The sequence below is a fragment of the Leptonychotes weddellii genome, chromosome X (genome assembly GCF_054177405.1).
Source record: "Leptonychotes weddellii isolate Sample4059 chromosome X, ASM5417740v2, whole genome shotgun sequence".
NCBI lineage: Eukaryota > Metazoa > Chordata > Mammalia > Carnivora > Phocidae > Leptonychotes > Leptonychotes weddellii.
Window position 1 is genome coordinate 58,517,100 of NC_138385.1, and position 26,510 is coordinate 58,543,609.

General features: G+C 43.3%; 1 protein-coding gene across 6 annotated transcripts in view; it reads right to left on the minus strand.

The window, feature by feature from the left end:
• DLG3 (discs large MAGUK scaffold protein 3) overlaps positions 1–26,510 on the minus strand; it is a 49,863-nt gene that overhangs the window by 15,171 nt on the left and 8,182 nt on the right. For all 6 annotated transcript variants that reach the window (XM_081808711.1, XM_081808710.1, XM_081808709.1 and 3 more), the window contains one exon: positions 7,457–7,571. In XM_081808711.1, the coding sequence (XP_081664837.1) occupies positions 7,457–7,571 (115 nt within the window). The remainder of the gene's footprint in view (positions 1–7,456; positions 7,572–26,510) is intronic.

Below are 26,510 nucleotides of genomic sequence, written 5' to 3' on the forward strand. Positions count from 1 at the left end.
GGAACACACGCAGGGGGAGTGGGAGAGGGAGAAGCAGGCTTCCTGCCGAGCAGAGAGCCCGATGTGGGGCTCGATCCCAGGACCCTGGGATCATGACCTGAGCCGAAGGCAGACGCTTAACGACTGAGCCACCCAGGCGCCCGGCCTCAGCTTTTTTATCATTATCAGGCGAAACTTCCATGTGGAAGGTACAATTAAGAGAGAACAAGGGGCGCCTGGATGGCTCGGCCGGTAGAGCACAGGACTCTTCATCTCAGGGTCGTGAGTTAAAACCCCACATTGGGCATAGAGCTTACAAGAAAGAAGGAAAGAAGGAAGAAATTAAAACAACAGGCTGTGTAGTAAACTGAAAGCACCTTTCAAATGATGTATATTTCCTGTAATTGAAAAAAAGTATGTAAATTAGACCTTAATGAATTTTGGGGGCACCTGGGTGGTGCAGTCGGTTAAGCGTCTGACTCTTGATTTCAGCTCAGGTCATGAGATCAAGCCCCGAGTCGGGCTCCATGCTCCGTGCGGAGTCTGCTTCAGTTTCTCTCTCCCTCTCACCACCCCGTCTCTCTCGCTCTCTAAAATAAATAAATAAATAAATAAGTCTTTAAAAAAATTTTTTTAGATTTTATTTTGAAAAAGTATCGACTACCTACGTGAGATCTTTAAGAAGCATGTTAAACTGTGGCCATCTAGCAGTGATGATCTCTCTAAGGAACAGCCTGGAACCTAAAATTGACAAGGACTGGCTCCTTGTTACACATGCCTCAGGTTACTGGTAAGGAACTGGTAAGAGGATGAAGGAGCACCTTTCTCCACAACCTGGATATATCCTTAGGGCAAGCACTAGAGAAAGTCAAGGCAGATACCATCCCACCCCTTTTAAATCAGACTGAACCACTGTCCCGAAACTGAAATCCTATACATGGAAGGCCCAGATGACATAGCAACAAAACTTTTCAACCTCTGACTCAAAAAGACTGAACAGAAAAAAGAAAGTCAATACCTATTTGTCTCCAGACACCTAAAACCACAGTTAACCACTCTGGTACCTTGGTCCCACCCCCGTGTGTGTGAGTTTATTGACAAGATGGTGTGTTGGGACTAGAAGCTTCAGAAACCCCTTATTCTTTCTGGGTCTAGATAAAAAGAATTTCATGACAGACCCTGAGTTGAGGACTGGTCAGTTCAGAGGGAAACACTATGTCAGGAGAGAACAAAGCTTATGGAAATATTACCATCTCCAGCCTAAGATCACAGTAAGTGGTCTACATAAAAGATTATTCTTCAACCCTGAATATGTTCCTCCTTGGTTATGGCCACACACCTCTGTGAAGCAAGGGAAAGCCAGATCCTGGGTTTTCCTGCAACTTCTCAAACATTATGGCCAGGCCAGAAAAACACCAACCTCTCTTAAAAGCAGGGTAAAGACTGGCCCCGAGAAAATGTGGCATGTAAAAACAAAGTGCAAGTGGGCAACGAAGCAGGCTTCCAGAGCCAAGTCACACCAGCAGGAAAAGCAGATGCTCACTTCCCAGGGTCTGCAGGTTGGAGTTCCCGAGCTAGGCTTCAGCACGGCAGCTTTAAATGCCGCTGCCTATCTTCCTAAGGAGAAAGTGCTGCCAAAGGTCTTGAAAGATATGTTGTGTAAGTGGTGACCTTTCAAACAGTATCCCCTAAGAGCTGCGTGCACCTGCCCACATAATACACGTGCTCTGGGGGCCTTTGCCTAATCTTCCCTTCACCTGGGACCTCACTGGCGGACGGGAAAGCAGGAAGACAATCAGCTCAAAGTAAACAGATTACCAGGCCAAAGTCTCCGCAGTTCAGGTCCTAAATTGTGAGGTTTGGGTCTAAAAGATCCAGAGAAATCAGAAGCACCTGGCACAGCCACCTTGGTGTCTTGGTGAACAGGAATGCAAAGAAAATGGCAACTACCAAGGAAACCGGTCGGGCAGGTTTCTCCAAGCAAAATAAACAAGAGCACTTCAGCCTCAAAGACAAGCGGCTGCTTCCGCTGCACTCACCTAGCAGCGCGCCCACCCGTCTGCCCCCGGCTCCAGCTCTCTGTGTGGCCTGGGGAGGTGGGGGAGGGGCTCTGCTGGTCCCCTCTCACCCTCATCAGCTTCCCCGGGTCCAACCCAAGTCCCACCCTTCTCCGTGACCCTGCCCACTCCAAATTTCTTTCTTCCAAACTCATGCTATGTATTTAGCAAAGACCTTTCTTAATGTTTTCTACTTACGGCTATTTAATTCCTGCAGTTTTAAAATCTTTCGTAGTATATCACCAAAGGGGAAGCCCTTTGCAGACTAAGGCCGTGTCTGACGCTCATAAATGGTGGAGATCAGACTGGGGGAGTGGGGCACAAAACACCTTCCCATTTACTCTCCAGTTGCTATCCCTCAGAGTTCTCCCATTGCACTTCCCTCCCATGCCCGTTGGGGTCTAAGACACTGCTTTCTTCCTTTGGTCAGTGTTATGGGTTGAATGTTTGTGTTCCACCAAAATTCATACATTGAGGCCCTAACCTTCCAGGTGATGGTATTTGGAGATGGAGCCTGAGGGAGGTAATTCGGTTCACATAAGGTCATGAGGGAGATAGTTCCCCTATGAGAAGAGGAAGAGACAAGGAGATACCGCTCTCTCTCTCTCCTTGCACGCACCCAGGAAAGGCCAGGTGAGGACACAGCAAGAAGGTGGCTATCTACAAGCCAGGAAAGTTGGGGGGTGTTGCTCACCAGAACCTGAATCTGCTGGCACCTAGATCTTGGACTTCCAAGTGTCCAGAACTGTGAGAAATAAATGTCTATTGTTTAAGCCACCCAGTCTATGATACTTTGTTATAGCAGTCTGAGCTTCAGAAAGTACCAGATAAAAGGCACGCATTATTTGAAAATTGAGCAGCCCCTCTCTTGCCTGGTCCATGTGAAGCATGCACTGAGAGCCATAAGGCAATAGTCATTCATCAGCTCTTGACCTTACTGTGAGAGCTAAAATTGCTAGCAGCTTCCGAAAAGCAACCTAAAAGCCCAAACTTGAGTACTCAGGTCGATTCAAGATGGGTCATCACAAGACGCACAAGTGCAGCTGACAGCAAGTCAGGTCTTTTGGAGGACAAGGTCTTTCGTTCATTCATTCATTCATTCAAGAAATAGACAAAAGAACATCCAAGTTTAGAACTTGGAGGGTCCCTGGAACTCTCACCTACCCTGTGTCTTTTCGTACTCCCTTCACATCAGAATGACCTGAATTAAACACCCCAACCACCCTGATCCTGAGCAAGAGGCTCAAGAGAGACATACTTCTGTGGACTTTTCCAGCGTGGAAGGCAAGTTCACTAGCGGACAAAGCCCTAGAGTGGGCAGAAAGACAGGCTCCGCTCATCCTACCTACACCACTGAAGAGATGAGGCTAGTATGGTGAAGGCTGGGGAAGGCCTTTCCATTAAGTCACTAGTGATCTTAAAACCAAGTCACATTTTCCAAACACTGTAATCTTCCCTTCTTCCCACAAATCCCACCACCCCCCTCTCATTCGTACAGCCGCAGCTACCTAGGGCTTCACCTGCTATAGGCTCGGTGGCGCTGCAAGAGAGTGTTATTTGCTTGGCAACCCATGCACACCAGAGAATAACAGACACTCAGGAGAAGGCAAGGGAGAAAAAACACATCAGAGGGGAAACAAGAGCGAAAAGAATCAGAGGTGAAACCCCAACTGAAAAGGGCTCCTTCGCCTGAACCACCTGCTGCCCAGTGTCTTCTGTGTAGAGGGCAAGCTACTGGAGGGCAAGCCCGGCATCCGCTGCTTCCTTGAATCCACCTCCACAACCATGCCCCGATTCTCAGCCCTGTGCTTCCCTGCTTTCCGCACAGTAGGAGCTACTGTAAGCATCATGTTCGGTTGTTCAAGTGAAACAGAAACAAATAGCCACTGTGACAAACAACTGGTTATTCCTGAGCGTTCTGATTGCTTGTTAAAAAAAAACAAACAAACATTTCCCCAAACCCAGTGAATCCAAAGCAGTAAAAGAGGAGCCTGGAGATCTGTATTTTTCCTAGCATGCCGGCTGATTCCTATCAGCAAGTTTGGGAAATGTTGAAAGAACCAGGCTCCATGGTCAGAACAACCGGGTTGAAATTCCAGTTTTGAAACTTCTTGGCTGTCTAACTGGAGTCTGTTTTCTCATCTGTAAAATGAGAATAAGGTCTACTTTGCAGCATCATTTAAAGGATTTTAATCACAATTTAAAGAGGATCACAAAGGCCCTAATGCATAGATGTTCCCTGACAGTTTGCTTCCCTTTATCCTGAAGACATCTCAGAACTTCTGAAAACTTCTGATTAGATTATGTCCAGATTGTTGCTTTAGCTTCAAGCCCCTCTTGCAACAACCAGGCAAATAGGTGCCCAGCCTCTTCTGAAACACCTCCAGTAACAAAAGATCAAAATTTACTATCTCTGGAAGCAGTCCATTCCATTTTCAGACAGTCTTAATCATCAGCTCTTTCTTCCTTCTGTGGAGCTGAGATCTGCCTTGGGTGACAGAACAAATCTAATCCCTTTTCCACATGATAGGGCGATGCAATTAACTCAGATAAGGAAATTGAGGAGCAGCAGGTGTGTGTGTGGGGGGGGTTCAGTTTTGAACACACTGCTTGTTTGAGGCACTGGGAGCGCAGCTTCATGCACACGTCCAGCAAGTAGTTGATATGCAGGTCTGGGGTTCACTAAAGACATCAGGGATGTCATTTATACAACAACAGGATCAGAATCTGTGAAAATAAATGACATTGCCATTTAGGGGGCAGAGCTAATGAAAGATATCAAGGAATGGTTAGCAAGGTAGGAAGAGAGCCTTTAAAGAAGCAAGCAGGGAATTCGTGGGAACAAATGTGGTGAAGAGGTCAGACCAATGGCAGAGAATCAGTGAACCAGTCACTGGATTTGATGACTAAGAGGTCACCGTGGATCCCTGACAGAGCTGGGCTTCTGCTCCTCCCCGGAGCCTTCCGGAGTTGCTTGGAACCACACCACCATGCTGAAAAGCAGATGCACACTTCCTTTCCTACTGAAAGAGAGGTGATTTGAAGACATAGCAGGAGCAAGTACAGATGACTCCAACATTTCCTAACCTGGATTTAAGAGGGGCTTCTCCAAATAAGGCTCCCAGGCTCCTATCTTCTGGTGCAACTCTGCCTAGTACAGTCCTTCCTGGATATGAACCACAGTAAAGAACTTTCCTGTGTTTAATACTGCATTTGCCCAACTTACTGAACCATTGATTTTGCACACAATACTTATTAACATCTCGGGGAACCAGTGTTTCCTGGCACATAATTTGGCACATGTGGCAAAGAGAAGAGAGACAACAGTTTAAGGGACTATTGGTATCAAGGGAATTTTTCTTCTCTTCTTTTTAAGAATGGAAGAAACTTGAATTTGTTCACATGCTAATGAAAAGGAACAAGTGCAGAATGAAAGAATGCCAAACAGGCACAAAAGGGAACAGAGCAAGCCAGGCTCTGGTAGAGGGGTTAGCTTAGCGAAGACCTCAGCTCACTGCTTTAGCCCCATAAAACACTTTCCTTGACTAAGTCTAAGTCTAGTGATCACAAATGTTCATTATTATAAAGCAGAGGGCACCGATGTTATCTAGATGAGGTTAAGGGCAGATTATATAAACCATATAAACTGATTCACTAGAAACCGAGTGCAGTGTCCACCCCCTCCCCAGAGTCAGACACAATGTATCCGTTTCCCCAGGGCCAGAGAAGAGGGTGTTCCAGGTCTTTTGGGTCTTCTAGGTCAGGAGCTAATGCCCCACTTCCCCTACCCAGGCATGGAGAGCTCTAGCACAGGATAGGTGGAGAGAGGAAATCCAAAAATAAAGCTCTCCGAAGAAACTGTCTTGCCTAAAGAGCAGCTTCCCACGCACACTGGAGTGCCACATCTGCGGGGGCTGGCAGCACGGGAACGGAACAATCCTGACCAAGTCACATAAGTATTACCCTTTTGCCGGGGGCAACAGCACATTTCTGCTTCCCCCATCAGTGTGCCGGGGTCTAGGCTACAGACCCAGAGCAATGGCTTAGTGACGGAAAACAGGAGACTGAAAAGATCACCAGTGACTAGTCCAGCCTTCCCCTAGCTCTCCTCCCTTCACAGCAGGAGGTGAGCACAGCAAAAGTGAAGAAAGCTGCTCTCAACAAACAAGGAGTCAAGTTGAGGGCTCATTTTTAAAAAAAGAATCATGAAGGTTTCTAGTGGGCTTCAGACTCACAGCTGGGCTGCTCCCTGGGTTCCGCTCCCTGCAGGCAGGCCAGGGACTACCAGCTGAGGGAAAAGGAAATCAAGCACTGGAACCGAACTGCAATTAGCATTTATATCCACTTGCTATCCTCAAGTCAAACCCCAAAGACAGAGCAGTTGTCCCATTGCCAGGCAATTAGCAAATGTAGCCTTCTCTCCTAACCCCGCAGCGGGTATCAGAGGCCACTAGAGAAAGTTCAACCCAAGAGTCTAACACAGCCCCACACCTAAGCATTAAACACACACACACACACACACACACACACACACACACAGCGCTATCTCTGGCTCAGGGGAGTTACCTCACCACCTCTTACTCTAAGGATTTTAACCTTGGAAAGATACAATGTACTTGCACCACACTGTTGGGAGTTTTGCCAAGAAGCTAGGGCAGGAAGAAGAAAACTATCCCTACTTCTACAAGGAGGCCATAGTGTTCACTCAGCAGTCCAACTCCCCAAGAGGTTTGTACTTTGACCTGCCAAAGTATTATAATGTGCCTCCAGGGTCAAAAGCTTAACCTTGCTCAGTATCTCAGAATAGCTTTCAGCAGCAAGACAGTCAATGCTATATATCCGTTCCCTCCACCCACCCTTCCTGGGGACCATACACCATCCCATCCCATGTTCCATGATTCAGATACAGCAGACCGGCGCAGCAGGGAGGAAGAAAACACCGTTTTTAAAAAAAGACCCAGAAGCAGCAACCTGTCAGTTCTTTGGTCTCTTACAAGAGACCCTGTACCAGAACACAGTGATAGCTGATATGCTCAGATACAAAGGCTGATGTCTACTATGCATATGTGGAAGGGGGGGATGCCAAGTTTTCCCCTCAAATCACAGATTGCGAGCAAAGTACTCTGAACATTTGAGTGCTGTTTGAATGCTGACTAGCAACAATCACCCAGCAGTCTTTTACAATTAGAGCAAACTGAAATGTTCTCGTACTGAGTCATTCATGAGCAAAGAGGAAGAAGCCAGCTCACAGAAGGGAGAGACCCTGACCATAAAGTACACAGCCTGAGCATACAGTGCAGAATGTTGCTTTAGTACTGGGAGCACACGCTCCCAATCCCACTAGTTAAACAGGAAGGGCTGTGTCGGCACAGAGCTCTCCTCACGCAGCACAAGGCCTGGTGCTCAGAAGTGTGACTTACCTGACATACAAAGACCTCTTCTCACTTGTTCGGAGGGACCCAGACCCAGAGCTCATGCTGCTGTTCATCATTTGTTCTCGCAAGTCATGTATCTTCGATTCAAAGCGACTGTACTCTGTCAGGGAGACAAGGAAAAGAATGAACCCAAGGAGCTGCACCAAGCCTGGGGGCCAGTGGCTAAAGAGCCAGGAGGACACTGGGCTTCCAAGCAGCCGGCGCCAGCACAGTCAATCTTTGCTGTGATAAGCAGAGTCCCTCCTCCAAGCACAGACAGACGTCTTTCCACTCACTGACCAAGAGAAGGAAGAAACACACCTGAAAAAGGAGTAACATTCGGACATACTGAATGGCAAAAGCTTTTATCTGCCTTGAAATCTCACTGATCCTTAAAAAAAACAAAAACAAACAAACAAACAAAACAACTGGAAAGAGGTTCCAGTGCAGCCTTCATAAATCTTTGGAGCAGGCACTAAGGCCCAAGGAGAGCAGATGGGTAAGGAGACTTTCCCAAAAAAGTGGATTGCAGAGAACAGATGGCCCTGAGACACAGGGTGGAGGGGCTGGAAAGGACCTGAGGCCATTATATCATTGTTAGGCAAGGAAGACGATTTGTTTCTAGATGACGTTTTCTTTTTTTGGAGGGGGAGATTGGAACCCAGTACACAAAGGTAAAAACAAACAAACCTCACAATCAGATGAGAAGATCACAAAGCTCTCCCGAGTTATTTCCCTTCTAACAAACAGAAATTCTCCCAAACCGAGAAGTCTGCTGTCACCTTTCTCCTCCAAAATCATCTAGTCTGTGGGGTTGTTAAGTCCATATGCCCAGCTTTATACCCCACTACCACCATCACAATAGCCTTGAAACAGCCTTATCACTCTGGAAAGGCAACTACACGTTTACTCCCAACTTGAGAAAACCTGATAGAGGAAAATTAATTCTAGCTGTACAATTATTATAAAAGGCTTTTTTTAAAAAATAGGGATGCTTTGCTGTGACATTCTCCTAGTACATTTAAAATATGATATTCACATTTATTCTCCCCCCACACACAACAATTTTTAAGGTCTGTAACTGCTGCATAAAATGGGATATATGTAAAGCACAGGCTGTGGAAATGGGAGAAGATAGGCATACCTCATTATGACAAGATTTCAAAGGAAGATAAAATTTATAGTAGGGGTTGAAGGTTGTAGAACTGCTTTAAAAAACAAACATATTTCCAGGGAAAAAGAATTCCACAAAGGCATTTTCATGCACCATAGAGGGCTGGCAAGAAGCATCCCCATCTAGTCTGTATGACTCTACACACAGAAAACAAAACACCTGTTCCAACACCTGACACTCCCCTTCCCTCGGCAAAGCAATCTGACCTTCAGCTGGGTATAAAGGGAAATGCTAAAAAGCCTTAAGGGGAGGGAATGGAGTTTTAACTCACACAAATATCCTCAACAAAGTTTATTTTTGTTCACTCTGGTACCAATGAAGCCAACTGGTTAAATTCATGTGTTCTTTGATTCATCACGCACTGGTGTTATGGTGATTTGTCCTCATTACCCACTCCCGTCCCTGAAATCCTGCAGGAAGCGGTTAAGTCACTGACTCACCCATTAAGTGTTGGGGGAAAAAGACAGCAGCTGGACAGTGTCCCCGTTCTGAGGGTTACAAGGCAACACATCAATATCAATGAGGCGTCACGATCGAAATGTAGAGGGTGGCAACCGGTGTGTCACAGAAGCCCTGGACCGCCAGAGAGTGCAGCAGCAGGGCTGTCTACCTTTCCTCCTGCCCAGGGAACTGGCCCTACTCCAGGGCTCAGCCCTCCACCCGGGCCCTCTTGTGGGCTCCTTTCTGGTCCTCCTCCTCACTCACGGGCCAGCAGGAGAAGTTGGTGAGACAAAGAGATTTCTGACCAGGCAGCCCTTTCTTGGGGAAGATAAAGTAGAAGGCAGAAATACGCATTGAACCCAGAAAAAATATATACCAAATCTATCCCTAAGCCATTTCCCCCCTCTCGCAACTTGTTTATATATTCCCTTCTTTGGAATTGACTTGCCCGCTGAACTCCAACTTAGCAGCAGGTCATGGCAGTTGCTTAGTAACTACGTTTCTTAAAAAATCCTTTAAAAAACAACCACCAAACCACTATTTCCTCAAAGCTCCTAATCCAAGGTTGATAATGCTGGGCCAGAGGGCCCACTTAAAATAGACTACAGAAAGAGAACAAGGCTGTTGCTTTAAGGAATCCACGTTCTGTCTTCTATGTGCTACTAAGTTTTCAAGACTATTAAATTGTGTTTTATTCATTTTCTCCCATTCAGATGATCCCCTTAGAGTTCCAACTGCTCATCAGTCTCTGGCTTTTATCTGTAGAATTATCCAATGTCCACTAGGCACAGGGTAGCCTCTGAATAAATGACTGTTGGGTAAATGAGGAGCAAATTGGAAAACTGTGCCCAAGTTGATGCTTCTGTTCTCAAACTAATAAACCTAATGGTTTATTTAACTGATGGCTGCCAGCCTCACTGAGGGCTTGGGAAGGTAGTTAAGAACTGTTACCATTTCCTTTTATTCCCAAGGTTAACTGTTGGGAGTAATTGGGGTATATGGTTTTTTTTTTTTTTTTTTTAAAGATTTTATTTATTTATTTAAGAGAGAGAATGAGAGAGAGAGAGCATGAGAGAGGGGAGGGTCAGAGGGAGAAGCAGACTCCCCGCTGAGCGGGGAGCCCGATGCGGGACTCGATCCCGAGACTCCAGGATCGTGACCTGAGCCAAAGGCAGTCGCTTAACCAGCTGAGCCACCCAGGCGCCAGGGTATATGGTTTTTAAACACCCTTTTGTAATGTTAATAACCCACAGTGGGCATCTGATTAACAGACTTTGTTTATAACAAAGAAAAATAATAAATCTAACAAAAAACATTTAGAATAGTCTTAAGATAGATAGTACCTCATCTTAATACTAGAAGCATCATTTTCCAAGGACAGAAGCTTCACATAAAAAGCATCTGAAGTCTAAGACCTCACCGTCCCTCCTCCCCTTCCACTTATAACTAAGGAAGCCATCGCTGGAAGGCATCTCCTAGGCTGGTCACTGCCTAGTCACTGCCTACCAGACCAGCCTCTAACCCAAAGGGCCCACTTCAAATAGGCTACTTTAAAGAAACACCACTTACTACTTAACTCTCAAGTCTACTAAACTATGTTTTATTCATTTTTTCCCATTCAGATGAACCCAACCATTTGTGACCCACAAAGATATCCACAGTGAGTCACTGCTCCCTGGTTCCCTTTGCTAATCATGGAGAGAGAAATGAGGAGTGGGGGCACAATCAGATGTCACTCCCTGAAACAGAGTTTCTCACTGACCGCCTGGGGTGCCACTGAAAGAGCAGGATTTTGGATCCAACCCTAGACACACGGACTCAAAATCTATCGAGCAGGCCCAGGAATCTGCATTTTTACCAAGCATCAAGGTGATTCTGATGTCCAATAAGGTTTGAAACTGCTGGTCTTGACTTACAAAATTGAGTTTGTTCTATTAGTTCAGGGAAAAGCTAAGGTAAGTATCCTGCAGCGTGTATCAAAAGGAAGGTAGGGCCAGAGGGTTGGAAAACTCTCAAAAAAAAAAAAAAAAAAATTTGCCAATACAGTTGCAAATCCTGAAGGAAAGGAAAGCGCTAGAGGTCTCTGTCCAATGTGCCTGCACAGAAAGCTGATGAATTTACACTTTTTTTTAAATAAAAGTAGCACATGATTTTAAAAAATCTTTACCTTTTTCCTTTAGACATTCCTGTATCACTTCCCCCATCCCACTTACCCAAAGATAACCAGTTAATATTTCTAGCACGTATCCTTCCAGACTTACTTCCATAAACATATATATTTACTCACAAGTCACACAGAGTCACATAAATCTACTTTTTTCATCCTCTAATAGGTCATGGAAACCCAGCCATGTCAGTACATAGAGATATATCTCATTCTTTTTAATAGCTGCATAGTATTTCATACTATGGATAGACCATAATTTATTCAGTCATATCCCAACTGATGTATATTTAAATTGTTCATAATTTTTAATATTACCACCAATGCTGCACTGTATATTTGTATGAGCATTTCTATAGAATAGATTTCCCAAAGTGAAGCTGCAGGGTCAAATTATATGCACACAAAAACATTTGACTGGCACTACCAAACTGAACCCCAACCTTCTGAAACCTTTATGACTGGAGGCTGAGGACAAATTGCTATTCTAAAGCTTCCAGCAGCTTTTCCATTTCTGAAGAAGTGGAGGCAGAATTTACCTTTGAGGACAGATTGATCTTTTGTTTGGGGAAAAAAAACACTTCAATGAACCTTTTGGTTTTGCAAAAGTAAAGGCAAGACTGTAATCTGGAATAGACAAAGACAAAGAGGAACCTCAGATATTCCCTCCGCATAATCACAGAAAATGTCAGCCTCCTGTGGGTGGAGTTGTTGGTTCAAAGGACTTGTCCTACCACCTATATGATGCTCTGTAGACACTCTGGAAATATCTACCTCTAGACTTGACCACTCTGCCTCCCCCTACTTGATGACCTCCCTGTTACTGTAAACAAAACCCCCTTTCCCCTGCACACAACCCGTGTTTCCTCAAGTTTTGCTGATATTTGTTCCTAATTGCTTCCTCAATCCACCGCTTTCTTTCTAACTTCACTGTTGTTGCCTTACTGTTGATTTTGCCTCTTCATTTTCTCTTGACTATCCTAAGAGTGATGGAAAGAAGTTATTAAAAGATTTTAAGTGAAGGAATGACTTGAGCAGGGGGGTGTGTGTGTGTGTATCACGAGGGCTACTAAGGGGAGATAAAGTGTGGTTGGTGCCTCACATGTAGATTTAACAGCAGAGGACCACGCTTTCTCTGTCTAGCCCCTACAGCCCCTGGTATAAGTAGCCCCCGCTTTTACATCAGCCAAACCAGCCAGCACTCAGCCTCTTGCTCAAGTATGTCCAATGTTGGGAAGCTCTCTATTCCTTCGTTATTAGACTAGACAACACTATTCAAGAGAAAATTCTTGGTTTAAGGGCCATTTCTTTTGCCAGCTGGTCCTAATTTTGGTGTTTAAAACAACATTTAAAACATGATGGATCTCTTCTTCATAATAGTATGAAGGAACAGTTTAAAGAAGGTCAAAGAACTGGGAAAGCCTGGAGCAGGTTCCAAGAATACTGAATAAGTCTGAATAGAAGGTAGAGTGTGAAAAGGGTAAGGTGGCGGTGATGGAAGGTTGGGGACCAGATTCTAAGAGTTTGAGATAAGACTTTCTTACTAGGCTAGGGGAACCACTGTTAAGTGTTTAAATAGGGACATGACACAATCAGAACTAGGTTTGGGGGGAAGATTATTCTGGGAATGTAATATAGAATGGAGGACAGAGAGAAAGATAACAGAGACCAAGAACCTCTTCTACGGGTAGAGACAATGACTTGAAAGGCCTGACATAGCAGGGGGGGGGCAATTGAGAATACAAAAAAAGGGACAAGAATCAAGAAATATGTTGGAACTAGAAGAGATAAAATTTGACATCTGATTGGATGAAGGGATCAAAGGCAACTTCTGAGTTTTTTCCTGAAAGACCAGGAAAAAGTGGGATAATATCAGCCATAATAGAGAATAGTCATCATGTCCTCAAAATAAGCTATCCCTTCTCCAGGCTAAATATTATTACTTCCTTAAGTATTCTTCATCTAACATGGTTTCCAGACACTGTACTCCCTTTTAAAACCTAGTGCCCAGAATTTGTGGTGATGTCATTTCCTTTACAAAATTATAAGCTCCTTGATGTGGGTTTTTTTTTCCTTCTCAAAGTTTGGCAATCAGCACCCTTGTTGAGTCAACAAACTTTTATTGAATTTGTTAATTCATGATAAAGATCTAACAGGACAAACCTGGACACTAATTCTCAAGTTCTGGCTCCTCAGGAACTAATTAAGAAAAAATACAAAACTTTCCCCTTCTACCCACCCCAAAATGCTAAAAACTGACCAACAAAACCACAAACCATTTATGCAAAACACTGACATGTCAGAGGTTTCAAGATCTACTTAATAGCCTAATAAAGCATCAAAGAGGACCGAAACTACAATGTTCACTAATATGAACTGGACACACATCCAAGCCTCCAAACCCATCTCCCCTCTAATAAAACTTTGCTCTCAAACCCATCTACCTTCCTAATGACAAAACTGTTTTCTCAGGGGGCACCTGAGTTAAGCTTCCAGCTCTTGATTTCAGCTCAGGTCATGATAAGCCCTGTGTAGGGCTCCATGCCGGGCAGGGCACCTGCTTAAGATTCTCACTCTCCTTCTCCCTCTGCCCCCCCCACTCTAAAAAAACTGTCTTTTCTGGATAGAAAATGACACTTGTCATTAATTTGGAAAAGCTGAAAGGGGCTCAGTTTCTTAACCCATAGAAAGTTTATTTGGGCCTTGGTTACGGGTAGGAAAATGTAGAGACAGGAAACAAATGGTAGCAACAAAGGGTACTTATTCTTCACGTGGTATAGACTACCAATGATTTGAGTGAAGATACAAAAAAGGAAATGCTACAAAATAAAATAAAAGCCATGCCTATCAAATTTGGAAATGACAACAAAGCCAGGGAAACAACTGAATGACAGACTTCAGACACACAGATTTCAACAGGTAGCAACAATAGGAAGACACAAATAAAGTACAAAAGAACTGTAACTTCCTGACCTTGAGTCCCTGTACAAATACTGAGCAGGGAAGACAGGGCTGGATAACTGCACGTGTATTGATTAGCTAGAAACTCCAAATAAGTCAATAGCTGCCCAAAGGCTCATTTGTTCTTACAGAAGTACAGGTGTTCAAATCTCAAACTCATACAGCTCTTGTTTGCCATTAGCTGAGCTGCACTGAGCTCAAGGGAATCACCCACTGTGAAAATGTACAGAACTGTGGTGGAAATGAAGTGACAACCTCATGAGACAGTCACAGATTTTGATGTGTATGAATAGTGTTTTAGGTTTCTATAGTTGCCTTTGGAGCGCAGACCCTCAGGATGTGTCTAAATTACAAGCATCTGTCCCAATAATATAGCTCATGTTTTCAAAAGAAATGGATGGAGCTGATCCTTAAAGAAGAAAGAAAGAAAGAAAGAGAGAGAGAGAGAGAGGGAGGGAGGGGAGGAAAGGAGAAAAATGGATGGAGCTGAAAGTAAAATAAGTCCATCAAGAAGATACCTGTTGGTGTGGAGGTAAGTACATAAATAGCCAAATAGCATATTTCTAGGAATCACAAATAAAATAATATGATAATATTAATAATAATTAGTTGGGTTAGTTTTTAATTATAGGGTCTACTATTTAAAGAATCTAAGACCTCTAAAACGAGACAGTTCCTCAGGTCCCTTCTAATTTTGACATAATTATGATTTTATGACCAAATCAATGAGGCCCATAAGGAATCAAACCTAGGGCTAATCTAATTTTAATTTTTAAATATGAGCCAGAAGAGGGAAATCTTCACATCTGCAAATAATCTTAAGTTCTCTGGGTCAAAAAATAATACCAAATCAATGGGTAGAAATTGCAAAAAAAAAAAAAAATGTCTTAAGGCTATGTGAGAGGGCAGAAAAGTGGCAAACAGGTCTCAATATGAGCAAATATTGCTCGAAGAAAAATAATTTCAGGTCTACTTTTAGAACAATGGGCTCGGAACCATGACTAACCCAAAACAGAAACCTCAGTGTCATTGTTCTGGTTCCTACATTGCCACAATGTGCTTCCTCAGCCATACACACACATGGCCAGGGTTCTGGATAGCATCCTGATACTGGAAATAAAACAGATCAGCATGCCATAAAAGATTCCAGTTTATCCCTGTTGACTGGATGTTTCTGTCCCCCAAAGAGCTTAGTGAGGATGCAAGAAGAGCTACTGAGCAAAAGTGCTATAGTATATAAAGGTTTCATTACATTCAGCCGCCTGGTCTTAAATGAGTAGAATGATAAACGCTTTGACCTCACATCAAGCAAAGAAAAAGTTATTCACAGGACTTTGCCATTGGTCCTTCTCACCTATCCCAGATGACCCAGCAGATTAGGGTAAAAGCCTCAACTAGGACCTTTTCTCTGTTTCAAAGGAGCTTCATATAGTATATTCAAATGCAGGATTAACAAAGCCTTTAGCTCCTTCAACCCATAATCCAAACTGTATATAAGAACCACCCCAAGACAAAACACCTCATCCAGAAAACATGAGAATGAAGACAAAATATACCTTTCCCTGCTCTCAAGATAGCGGGCAATCTTGTTCATAACAATCTTTTCCACTTAACAGAGATGCTGCAACACAGTGATTGAAACAAAACATTTTATGATTAAACTTACTAACTTGAGTTAATGTTAATGTAACTGATTTCTACATTTTACCAGGTCAATTGAGAGTCTAGAGTCAAATGTTCTTCACTCTGACAGGATCACAAATCCACTGACAATCTTTACTGGGGTATCAACGGAATCTTTTGAATGAAGTTTCCATGGGAGGAACCCAGAAAAATGGGACCTAGAGAAAGATTTCCTGTTACTGTGGTCGTCTGTGGTCATTTTTCAGTAACTGATAATCCCAGAGTAAAATATTACAGAACAGAATAAGATACCAAAATCCAAATTGTGTGTGTGTGTGTGTGTGTGTGTGTGTGTGTGTAATAAAGGTGGCACTTCAAAACAGTAGGGAAATGATGGATTATTTATATTTAATAAATGGTACTGAGGTAATTCATTAAACATCTGGAGCACAAATAAGGTACTATCCTACCTTACATCATAAATTCCAGGCAGGTTAAGGTTTTAAGTGTGAAAACAATAACATTAAATAACTAGAATAAAACAAAAGCGAACATTTACTTGTTAAAGGTACAAAAGAAAACACTGATAGACTACATAAAAACATAAAATATCTGTACATCAAAATAAAATAAAAAAGCAAACTACAAACTGGGAAAAATCTTTGTAATATACATGACAAAGAATTAATATTCTAACTACATTTAAGCTTTTACACATCAATAAGAACTTATGAACACACCTCAATAGGGAAATGGAGAAAAGGTATGAACAAGCAATTCACACACACACAAAATGACCAGTGAACATATACATGCACACACACATTCAATTTTTTTTTTTAATTTTTTTTTTATTTATTTGAGAGAGAGAGAATGAGAGACAGAGAGCATGAGAGGGAGGAGGGTCAGAGGGAGAAGCAGACTCCCCGCCGAGCAGGGAGCCCGATGCGGGACTCGATCCCGGGACTCCAGGATCATGACCTGAGCCGAAGGCAGTCGCTTAACCAACTGAGCCACCCAGGCGCCCCTCAATTGTTATTAAAAAAAAGAAATAAAAATTAAAATATGAGTGAAATAACATTTTTTACCTATCAAATTTGCAGAGATTTAAAAAAAATAATGCTCCATGTTAGCAAGATCTCAAACTACACACCCTCTATACTGTTGGTGGAGGTGGAGACCAATTTGGCAAAATATATCGTCTTAAACATGTTCATACCCTTTGGACCAATAACTCCACACCAAGGAATTCATTCTGAAGAAGCAATATCAGATTCACAAAAAGCCTCATACAAGGATATCCATCAGTGTTATTTATAAGATAAAAAATTGGAAACAACCTAATGTCCACCAAAAAGGGAATAGTCACACGAATTATGGCACACACATGATGAAATATTATTTAACTATTAAAAACCATTTTAGTAAGATATTCATGACATACGGCAAGTTAAAAGCAAGGATACAAAACTGCTTAAATCAATGATTCTAGTCTTGAAAGAGATACATACATATTATATGATATATAAAAGTTTGGAGGGAAATAACACCCAACACATACATACACATACAGACACAAAGTGGTTATTTCTAGAGGTAGTTTTACAGGAGATTTGATTTTTTTTTTTACTTTGTATTTTTCTGTATTTTCCAATTTGCTATAAATCTAAATGCAATACAAAAATAAATATAATTTGAGGAGAGTGGGGAGGCAGACTGAATAGGACAGGCCCAAGGACAAAGCCAGGACACACACAACCACTAGAAACTCCCCTCCACACTGCTCCTGGCTCATTCATCATTTTCCTTTGGGATTGATCAATCAGTTGCAGACAAATCCCCTTAGACATATTATCACTATTATCACCTCACCATCTTATCCAGAGAAGCCTTGCCAATTCCTTGTCAAAATCTAGATATACCACATCTACCATATTTCCCTGACCTACCAGTCCAGTAACCCTGTCCCCTCAAGGCAATTTGGCAAGTCTGACATGACTTGTTTGAACCTGGTAAACCAATACTGGTTCCTGTGCTCACCATTTTTTTTCTGAGTGTTTACAAAACAACTCTTAATAATCTAGTCTGGGGGCACCTGGGTGGTTCGGTGGTTAAGGTTAAGCGTCTGCCTCTTGGTTTCTGCTCAGGTCATGATCTCACGGTCATGGGATCAAGCCCCATGCATCGGGCTCCGAGCTCAGTGTGCTCAGCAGGAAGTCGGCTTGAAGATTCTCTCCCTCTGGCCCTCCCCGCCCCACTCGCGTGTGTGCACATGCACCCACGCACTCTCTCTCTCTAAAATAAATAAATCTTTATTTTTTTAAAAAAAGATTTTATTTATTTGACAAAGAGAGAGAGCACAAGCAGGGGGAGCGGCAGGCAGAGGGAGAAGCAGGCTTCCCCGCAGAGCAGGGAGCCCAATGCAGGGCTCGATCCCAGGACCCTGGGATCATGACCTGACCCGCAGGCAGTTGCTTAACCAACTGAGCCACCCAGGCATCCCTAAATAAATCTTAAAAAAAAAAAAAATCTAATCTGGAATTTAACGCAAGATTTGCAAAATTCTTCCTCCCTTGTGAAAATCTGAAGAATATGTATGTAAACCAGACCCTTAATGTACATATTTATACAAAACATATTAAGTTTTCTTCTTTTGGTCTATTTAAATTTTTATCACTTAATTTCATCAAGTGGAAAAATCCCCAAATTTCTATGGCCTTTGCTTTTTTTTTAATTTTTTTTTTTAAGATTTATTTATTTATTTATTAGAGAGAGAGAGCATGAGAGGGGGGAAGGGCAGAGGGAGAAGCAGACTCCCTACCGAGCAAGGAGCCCGATGTGGGACTCGATCCCGGGACTCCAGGATCATGACCTGAGCTGAAGGCAGTCGCTTAACCGACTGAGCCACCCAGGCGCCCTGGCCTTTGCTTTTTTAAAGATATCCAAATTCAATGAAAAGTAAACAAAGATCCATTTCTCTTTTTTAAAAAAGATTTTATTTATTTGAGACACAGCAAGAGAGGGAACACAAGCAGGGGAAGTGGGAGAGGGAGAAGCAGGCTTCCCACTGAGCAGGGAGCCTGATGTGGGGCTTGATCCCAGGACCCTGAGATCATGACCTGAGCCGAAGGCAGACGCTTAAGGACTGAGCCACCCAGGCGCCCCAACAAAGATCCATTTCAAGAGAATGAAAGCCTTATCACAGGAAAGAAGAGGGGAAGACAAGACCCTTATTAAAGCAAGACGGTTATTAGCTCAAGACTTTGTGATTCAATAACAGTCTAGGTACAAATAGAAATGTAAATTGAATTTTCAACTCAATTCCATTTATCTGACACAAAATTTGAGGTAGAAGAAACATTAGAGATCATTTTGCACAGTCCCCTTATTTTACAGATCAGAAAATTGAGGCTCAAAGAGATTGACTAGCATAAGATCATTCAGCTAACTTAAAAATAAAGTGAGAACTAGGACACCCGGGTGGGATCAGTCGGTTAAGAGTCCAACTCTTGATTTCAGCTCAGGTCATGATCTCAGGGTTGTGAGATCGAGCCCCAAGTCAGGCTCCATGCTCAGGAAAGATTCTCTCTCTCTCTCTCTCTCTCTCTCTCTCTCCCCCCCCCCGCCCCTCCCCCACAAAAAGATAAAGTAAGAACTAGAACCCAGGGCCTTGGCTCCTCCTCCAAGATGATTCCCATAGGATTTAATGACTTAGCATTTATACATACACACACACACACACACACACACAAAATATATGTGTATTTTTTATACATATATATACACATTATTTATATATATATTCTTAACATAAGGAAGCAAAAACTGTATTTTTTCAGTAACAATGACAGGCCCAAATTATTCTACTTCTCCTATTTCTCTTTAAAACAAAACAATTTCGGGTGCCTGGGTGGCTCAGTTGGTTGAGCGACTGCCTTCGGCTCAGGTCATGATCCTGGAGTCCCGGGATCGAGTCCCACGTCGGGCTCCCTGCTCAGCGGGGAGTCTGCTTCTCCCTCTGACCTTCCCCCTCTCATGTGCTCTCTCTCTCTCTCTCATTCTCGCTCTCTCAAATAAATAAATAAAATCTTTAAAAAAAAATAAAACAAAACAATTTCCCTATTACAGAATATAAGGCTAAAGCTTTAAATAAATCAACAGTGTAAATAACAGGGTCAAGATTTCAACAAGCAATACACTGAATTAAAAGGAAATCTCAAAGAGCTATAACTAAATAAATAATTCCTTCTCATTCCTATATATTATTATAGCCATTCTATCCTATCAGGAAAACTGATGTTTTTTGTTTTTAAAAATTTTTATTATTTATTTGTCAGAGAGAGAGAGCGCTCACAAGCAGGGGGAGTGGCAGGCAGAGGGAGAAGCAGGCTCCCCGCCGAACAAGGAGCCCATGTGGGACTCGATCCCAGGACCCTGGGATCATGACCTGAGCAGAAGGCAGACGCTTAACCGACTGAGCCACCCAGGCGTCCCAAAAAACTGATGTTTTATAGGATTTTGTCTCAAACCATCTAACAAGGAAAAGAAAGCACCTGCCTAGCTAGGTGCAGAATGCTTTGCCAACTCCAGCTACCATGTCCCTGGGCTACATGGGAGATAGAAAACCCCCAGCACAAACACACATATCTGTATATAAAGTTCAGCCCAGTAGGCAAAATTGGAAAGAAAGCTAACATTTTTTTCTCTTCTAAGTTTCTCTCCTAAGTTTACAAACTTCAGGGCTGGCCTAAAAGGTAAAAGGGTGCAGCCACTTTGGGAAAAAGTTTGGCAGTTCCTCCAAAATGTTAAATGTTAAGTTACCTTATGACCCAGCAATTCCATTCCTAGGGATGTGTGTGTATGTGTGTGTATGTATACATCTCCAAGAGAGCTGAAAACATGACCACACAAAAACTCGTCTATGACTGTTCACAGGAGTATTCGTAATAGTCAAAAGGCAGAAACAACTCAAATGTTCATAAGCTGATGAATACAGGAACAAAATGTGAAAAAGCCACAGGATGGAATATTATTCATCCATAAAAAAGGAACGAAGTACTGATACATGCTACAACATGGATGAACCTAGAGAACATTATGCTAAATGAAAGAAGGCAGACACAAAAGACTACATATGGTATGATTCCATTTATATGAACCGGCCAGATAAAGTAACTTTATAGAAACAGAAAGTAGATTAGTGGTTGCCTAGGGCTAGGGGAGGGGAGAAGTTGGAGGAAATGGGGAGTGACTGCTAATGGGACAGGGCTCCTTTTAGGGGTGAGGAAAATGTTCTAAACTTAATTGTGGTGACAGTTGCAGCAGTCTGAATATTCTAAAAAACACTGAACTGTATGCTTTAAATGAGTGAATTGTTGGATATGTGAATAAGCTGTGGTTTTTTTCTGTTTTTTTTTTGGGGGGGTGGGCTCTATCACTTTTATCAGGTCAGCATTCCTAGCTAAAATTATCTACACCCAAGGCTTCAGCCCCTCTAGCCCTCAGTGATAAGAGTGAAAGGTAGTCCCTTATCCTCCTGGTTCCCTCTGATCACCTGAGAAATAACATAGTTGTCCTGCTCTGGTCTCGAGTCAATTTAGAAAAGAAATAGGGTGAGAATCAAATCAGGGGATGGAGCAAAGCAAAAATGAATAGGAAACAATAAGCACATGAAAAGATGCTCAATGTCACTAGCCGCTGGCGGAATGCAAATGAAAACCCCAGAATATTATTTCAGACTCACCAGGATGGCTAGAACCAAAAAGACTGACACTAACAAGGGTTGGTGAGGATAGAGAGAAAGTGGAACCCTCACTGCTGGCAATGTGAGGTTGGTGTAGCTGCTACGGAAAACAGCCTAGCCATTCCTCAAAAGGTTCAACATAGAGTTGCCATATGATCCAGTAAGTATACATACCCAAAAGAAATGGAAACACATGTCCATGCAAACCTTTGCATATGGATGCTCATAGAGCATTATTCATAATAGACTCAAAGTGGAAACAACCCAATATCTGTCAACTAATGAATGGATAAACAAAATATGTTGTATGCATATAACAGAATATTATTCAGCCAGAAACAGAAATGAAGTCCTGGTACATGCTACAACACGGATGAACCTTGAAAACACTATGTTAAGTGAAAGTAGCCAGTCACAAAAGACCACAATTATATGAATCCATCTATATGAAATGTCCAGAATAGGCAAATCCATTAAGAGAAAGGAAGTAGATTAGTGGTTGCCTAGTACTCAAGGGGATGGGGAGTTGGGGCAGGGGGGTGGTTACACCTAAAGGGTACAGTTTTCTTTCTGGGTTGGTGAAAATGTTCTAAAATTGACTGAATTGATGTGAATATTCTGAACACTACTGAACTGTACCCTTAAATGAGTGAACTACAAGGTCATAAAAAAATGAATGACAAATACTCCATTTCACTTGAAGAAATGAGAAATGCCTACTTACTGAATTAATATTCTTAAGCCTGCACACATTTGCTACTATGTCAAAGCAAACCAGCTCCCATCTTTTTGTTCCTCCTGGGTTCCCCCACATTATCATTCTATAGTAGTCTTCCAAAGCCCACTTTCTTTTTGTAGGAATCTGTAGGTCTCCCTCAGGCTTCCAGCAGCCCCTCTACTCCCTGGTTACTTCCTCCTTTGGTACAGGAGTTTGGAGCCATCAAGACTAAAAAGCTGACATTTGGCAGTTGGTTTTACCCCATTTGTTAACAGCTCCTGGCACCTGGAGAGTCTCAGAGCATTATCTTTTTCTGTGCCTAGATGTATCTGGGTAGAAAGAGGGGGCTCACAGCTTCTTTGCTGTGATGGGAGGTAGTTGTGGCCTAGAGGCAAAAGCCCTGGACCTGAAGTTCTCAGGAAATCAGACTTCAAACTTTGATTCTGCTCTTTACTGGCTGTGGGACCTTGAGCAAGTCACTCAACCTCTCTGACCCTCACCTTCCTCATCCTCCAAATTGGGGATGATACCATCTATCCCACAGGGCTATCCTGAAGATGGATGCTTACAAAACCATCTGGAGCATATAGAGATACTCACTAATTCAGTAGAACAAACCATGGAACAGGCTCTAGTCTATGTGGGGGGGACACAAGCATGAATACAAAACGAGTTGCCTTTAAACTATTCAGTGCAGAAATGCTGTTAACAGGACTTCATTTTCTGCCTTCCCTATATTAGTCTTCTTTTAGGATAGCAAAAGGAGTTTCAGGAGTTGAATTCTTTGCCTTGGTAAACCTTCACCTCTGTGCTCTCAAGAGAGATCACGCTGATAGGGTAACAGCTATGGTTACATCTTCAATTCTCCAACAGGGGGAGATGGGATGGTTCCTGAACGTCATGGGAAAAATGCTACTTTTATGCTTTCAAGTTATTATCATCACTGATCCTTAATTCTTTCATGAAGGCCTTACCTAAAGGCATTTCCATGGTGAAAGTGTGCTTATTCAGCACTTCAAAGTAAGTATGGAAAACAGATACTCTCTTACTCTCTTCCCCCCTTGCCTGTCCAGATTTACATGCCATGTGAAAATTTCTGGTCATAAGATATCAATTCCCAGTTTAGCTACCTTAGTGACCAATTTCTGGCTCACCTCCTGATTTGGGGCTCAGGTTTTACTCTAAAAACAAAAGGGCTTTCCAGAAAAATACTAGTTCAGCTTATAAACAGAGGCTGAAAACAAAGTAACTAGGGGGAAAAATGTAGGAGATAGTTCCTAAATTAAAATGTTATAACATGAAGCCCATACTTCCCTTGGTGGAGCAATTTCACAAATCACAGAAAAATATTTTTCATTTTAGAATAGATTGGGCGAGAGCCTTTGCCAAGAGCCAGTTGTTTAAATTTTCAATTTGAGTTTTGAGCAGGATTATACATGCCCAAGAACATCATGCTATTTTTAGCTAATAGGTAGGATTGCTGTGTCCACAACAGTTTGGGGCAATCAAGAGTGAAACTATTAAATAGCATCTCTCACTGTGGTACCTTATCATTTAGCACTTCTATTTCTATTTTAATATTTTCCAAAGCTTCATCATAAAAATTCTTGTAAAGCACCCATGCTAGGCACAATACAAAGTTCAACTAGATAGACATGGTTTCTATCTTCATCATGTGTTTAACGCACACTGAATAAACCAGATATATGAAAGAATCCCAAGGTTAAAGCATTCCCATCAAGCTGCCATCCAGCCCCTAAGTGCCCAGGGGAGATACACTGGGAAACAACTGTCCTACACTTAACACCCTTCCAATGCTTAAACCCTCTCTATGTATTAAAAGGGGAGAGGTAATGAACCTGTTCTAAAATTGACTGCGATGCTGGATATACAACGCTGTGGATACACTAAAAGCCAATGAATTGTACACCTAAATGGGTGCATTGTATGGTAAATGAATTATATCTCAATTAAGCCATTAAAAACAAGGAAAAATTATTCTTACTCTGATTGTTCTAATTAGTCAAAGCTATTTTTTAAGCTCTCATGCTAAATGGTATCTAGCCAAAGACTGCACTGGCTTGGCAATGGAGCTCTGGCCACTACGGAGCTCACTCTAATCTACCCCTGCCCATACATCTTTCTTTCCCTAGTCTCTCTTCTTTATTTCCCCAGTTCTTTTCCTGTTGTTCCTCCACTCCAACTAGGTCTTAGGTCTCTCAGGTATTCCCAAGCATGGTTTGTCCCAACTGGTGGACCTCAGACCTAAACCAATTGCTGACCCCTGGCAACTTTCCCTTCATGACCTTAGGCAAATCATGTCCTTGCTCTCCTGTCACTGTTTCGGTTTGCACAAAGACGGGTTGGAGTAGGCAAACCTTTCCAGGTCCCACATTCTATGTGAAAATAATACAAACAATGAACACTTAACGTGGTCCGAAACATGCAAAGTCTCTGCCATTTTGGCCAACAGACATATATTTGGATTATTCATTTTGTAAATGGCCATGTAATACAATTTTCCAAAGAACAGTATTTAATATATTCATCAAATGATCAACATGGAGTCCTTATTTTTAAAAGCTATCACTTTATCAAAGAAAATTCAGAGCCCAATACTGAATGCTCGACAGTCCCTCTGGACCTGTCTCTGAGGGTCCATTTTCGAAAAGAACAACAACAAAAAAAGCTTTTTGCATGTTGGGGCCCTGCTGGATTTACCAAAGCGAATAAAGAAGTTAACACTGGAGTGGCAGAGCCTTGCCAACACTGGTTCAACTAAATCCTAAGAAAGGCTTTGTTCAGCCAGTGGTAGAGAGACCTAACGTTAAGACAGCACCTCAACATACATTAGAAACTCTCAGAAATACGCTCAGAGAGCAATACACGTTGGCAGGAAAGAATCCCTTTATCCTGGACAACTTGCAGCTTTTTCGGCAAACCAGTTACATTCTCCCAATAAAACTGATAGAAGTATGTAGTCACCAGTTTCCAACATACTACCACCAAATAAATTCACAGTATTGTTTCCATGTGCCCATGGAACATCACAGAGCAAAACCGAAAGAAACACATCAATTTCTCCTACACACACACACCCCCCCCCCCCAAATATGCAAGAGAAACCATTTTCTTTGCAGAACCTACAGTTGTCTAAGTTGTGGGCATGACATGATAAATACTGGTTGCTAATAAAAATCAGATGGATAGCTCTCCACTGAGAAGCAAAGCGCACACGCAGAAATAAGAAAACCAACCAACCAACCAACCAACAACCCTAAGGTGTGTTTCTTGTCATTAACTGAACACCAAACATGGAGAGAAATGACTCAAAGTATCCATTTGCATCCCTCTTTCCCTTGACCACAGACCAACAAGTTCTCCTGTTCGTCACCTCCCCACACTTCTGCCCCCATCACAGAAGCCTAGAGCAGAAGGTGGCAGGCCCCTCTCTCCTTCCCCTTCAGGCCCTCGCCTTGAGGCACTGAACCGGGGCGGGGGGGGGGGGGGCGGAAAGGACAAAGGTAGGCGCTTCCGATCCCTCACAGCTCGGCGACAGGGCTCCCGGCCTCTCCCCTTCTCATCACGGAACCAGAGCACCTGCCCGGGAGAGGTCCCTTCCTCCCCCTTAGTAACCGGCCCACGGGGCCTAGGTGTCCAAGGAGTCCAGGCGCTGCAACCCCAAGGGACAAAGGCCGGGCTTACAAAGAGGAGGGGGAGGCGAAAGAAGTCGGGAGCGGTGTGAAAACCCTCGCAAACAAAAGCGGGGCTGGGGGTGGGGGCGGGGGTGGGGTCCTGAGACTACCAAGCCAGGCTCGGGGGTTCCCAGAGGTAGCCAGGTTTGGCGGATTAATGCGTGTGGGGGAGGGGGACGGCAAGAAAATTCCTCGGAGGAAAGGGATTAGGGAGCTGCGGGGACGCTGCGGCCGCCGGGCAGGAGGCTGCGGGGAGGGCAGAGGTCCCGGGGCGAAAAGGGGCACAGTTCGTGAGTGGGGAGAGGTGATGGCAAAGAGGTGAGGGCTACACACGGCCCAGTGGCGGGAGAGCGGGCGCTCAGCCCCGGGCGGCGCTCCCCTGGGGCCGAGAGGGGGGCTCTCAGGAGGGGCTCCCGAGCTGTGCGCACCACACCGGGGCTGGGGGCGTGAGGCGGAGGGAGTCCGGGGAGGGCGCAGAGTAGTTGGGGGCGCAGTGCTGGAAAAGAGAGAGTTTGAGAACAGAACCGTAGAGAGGCCGGGG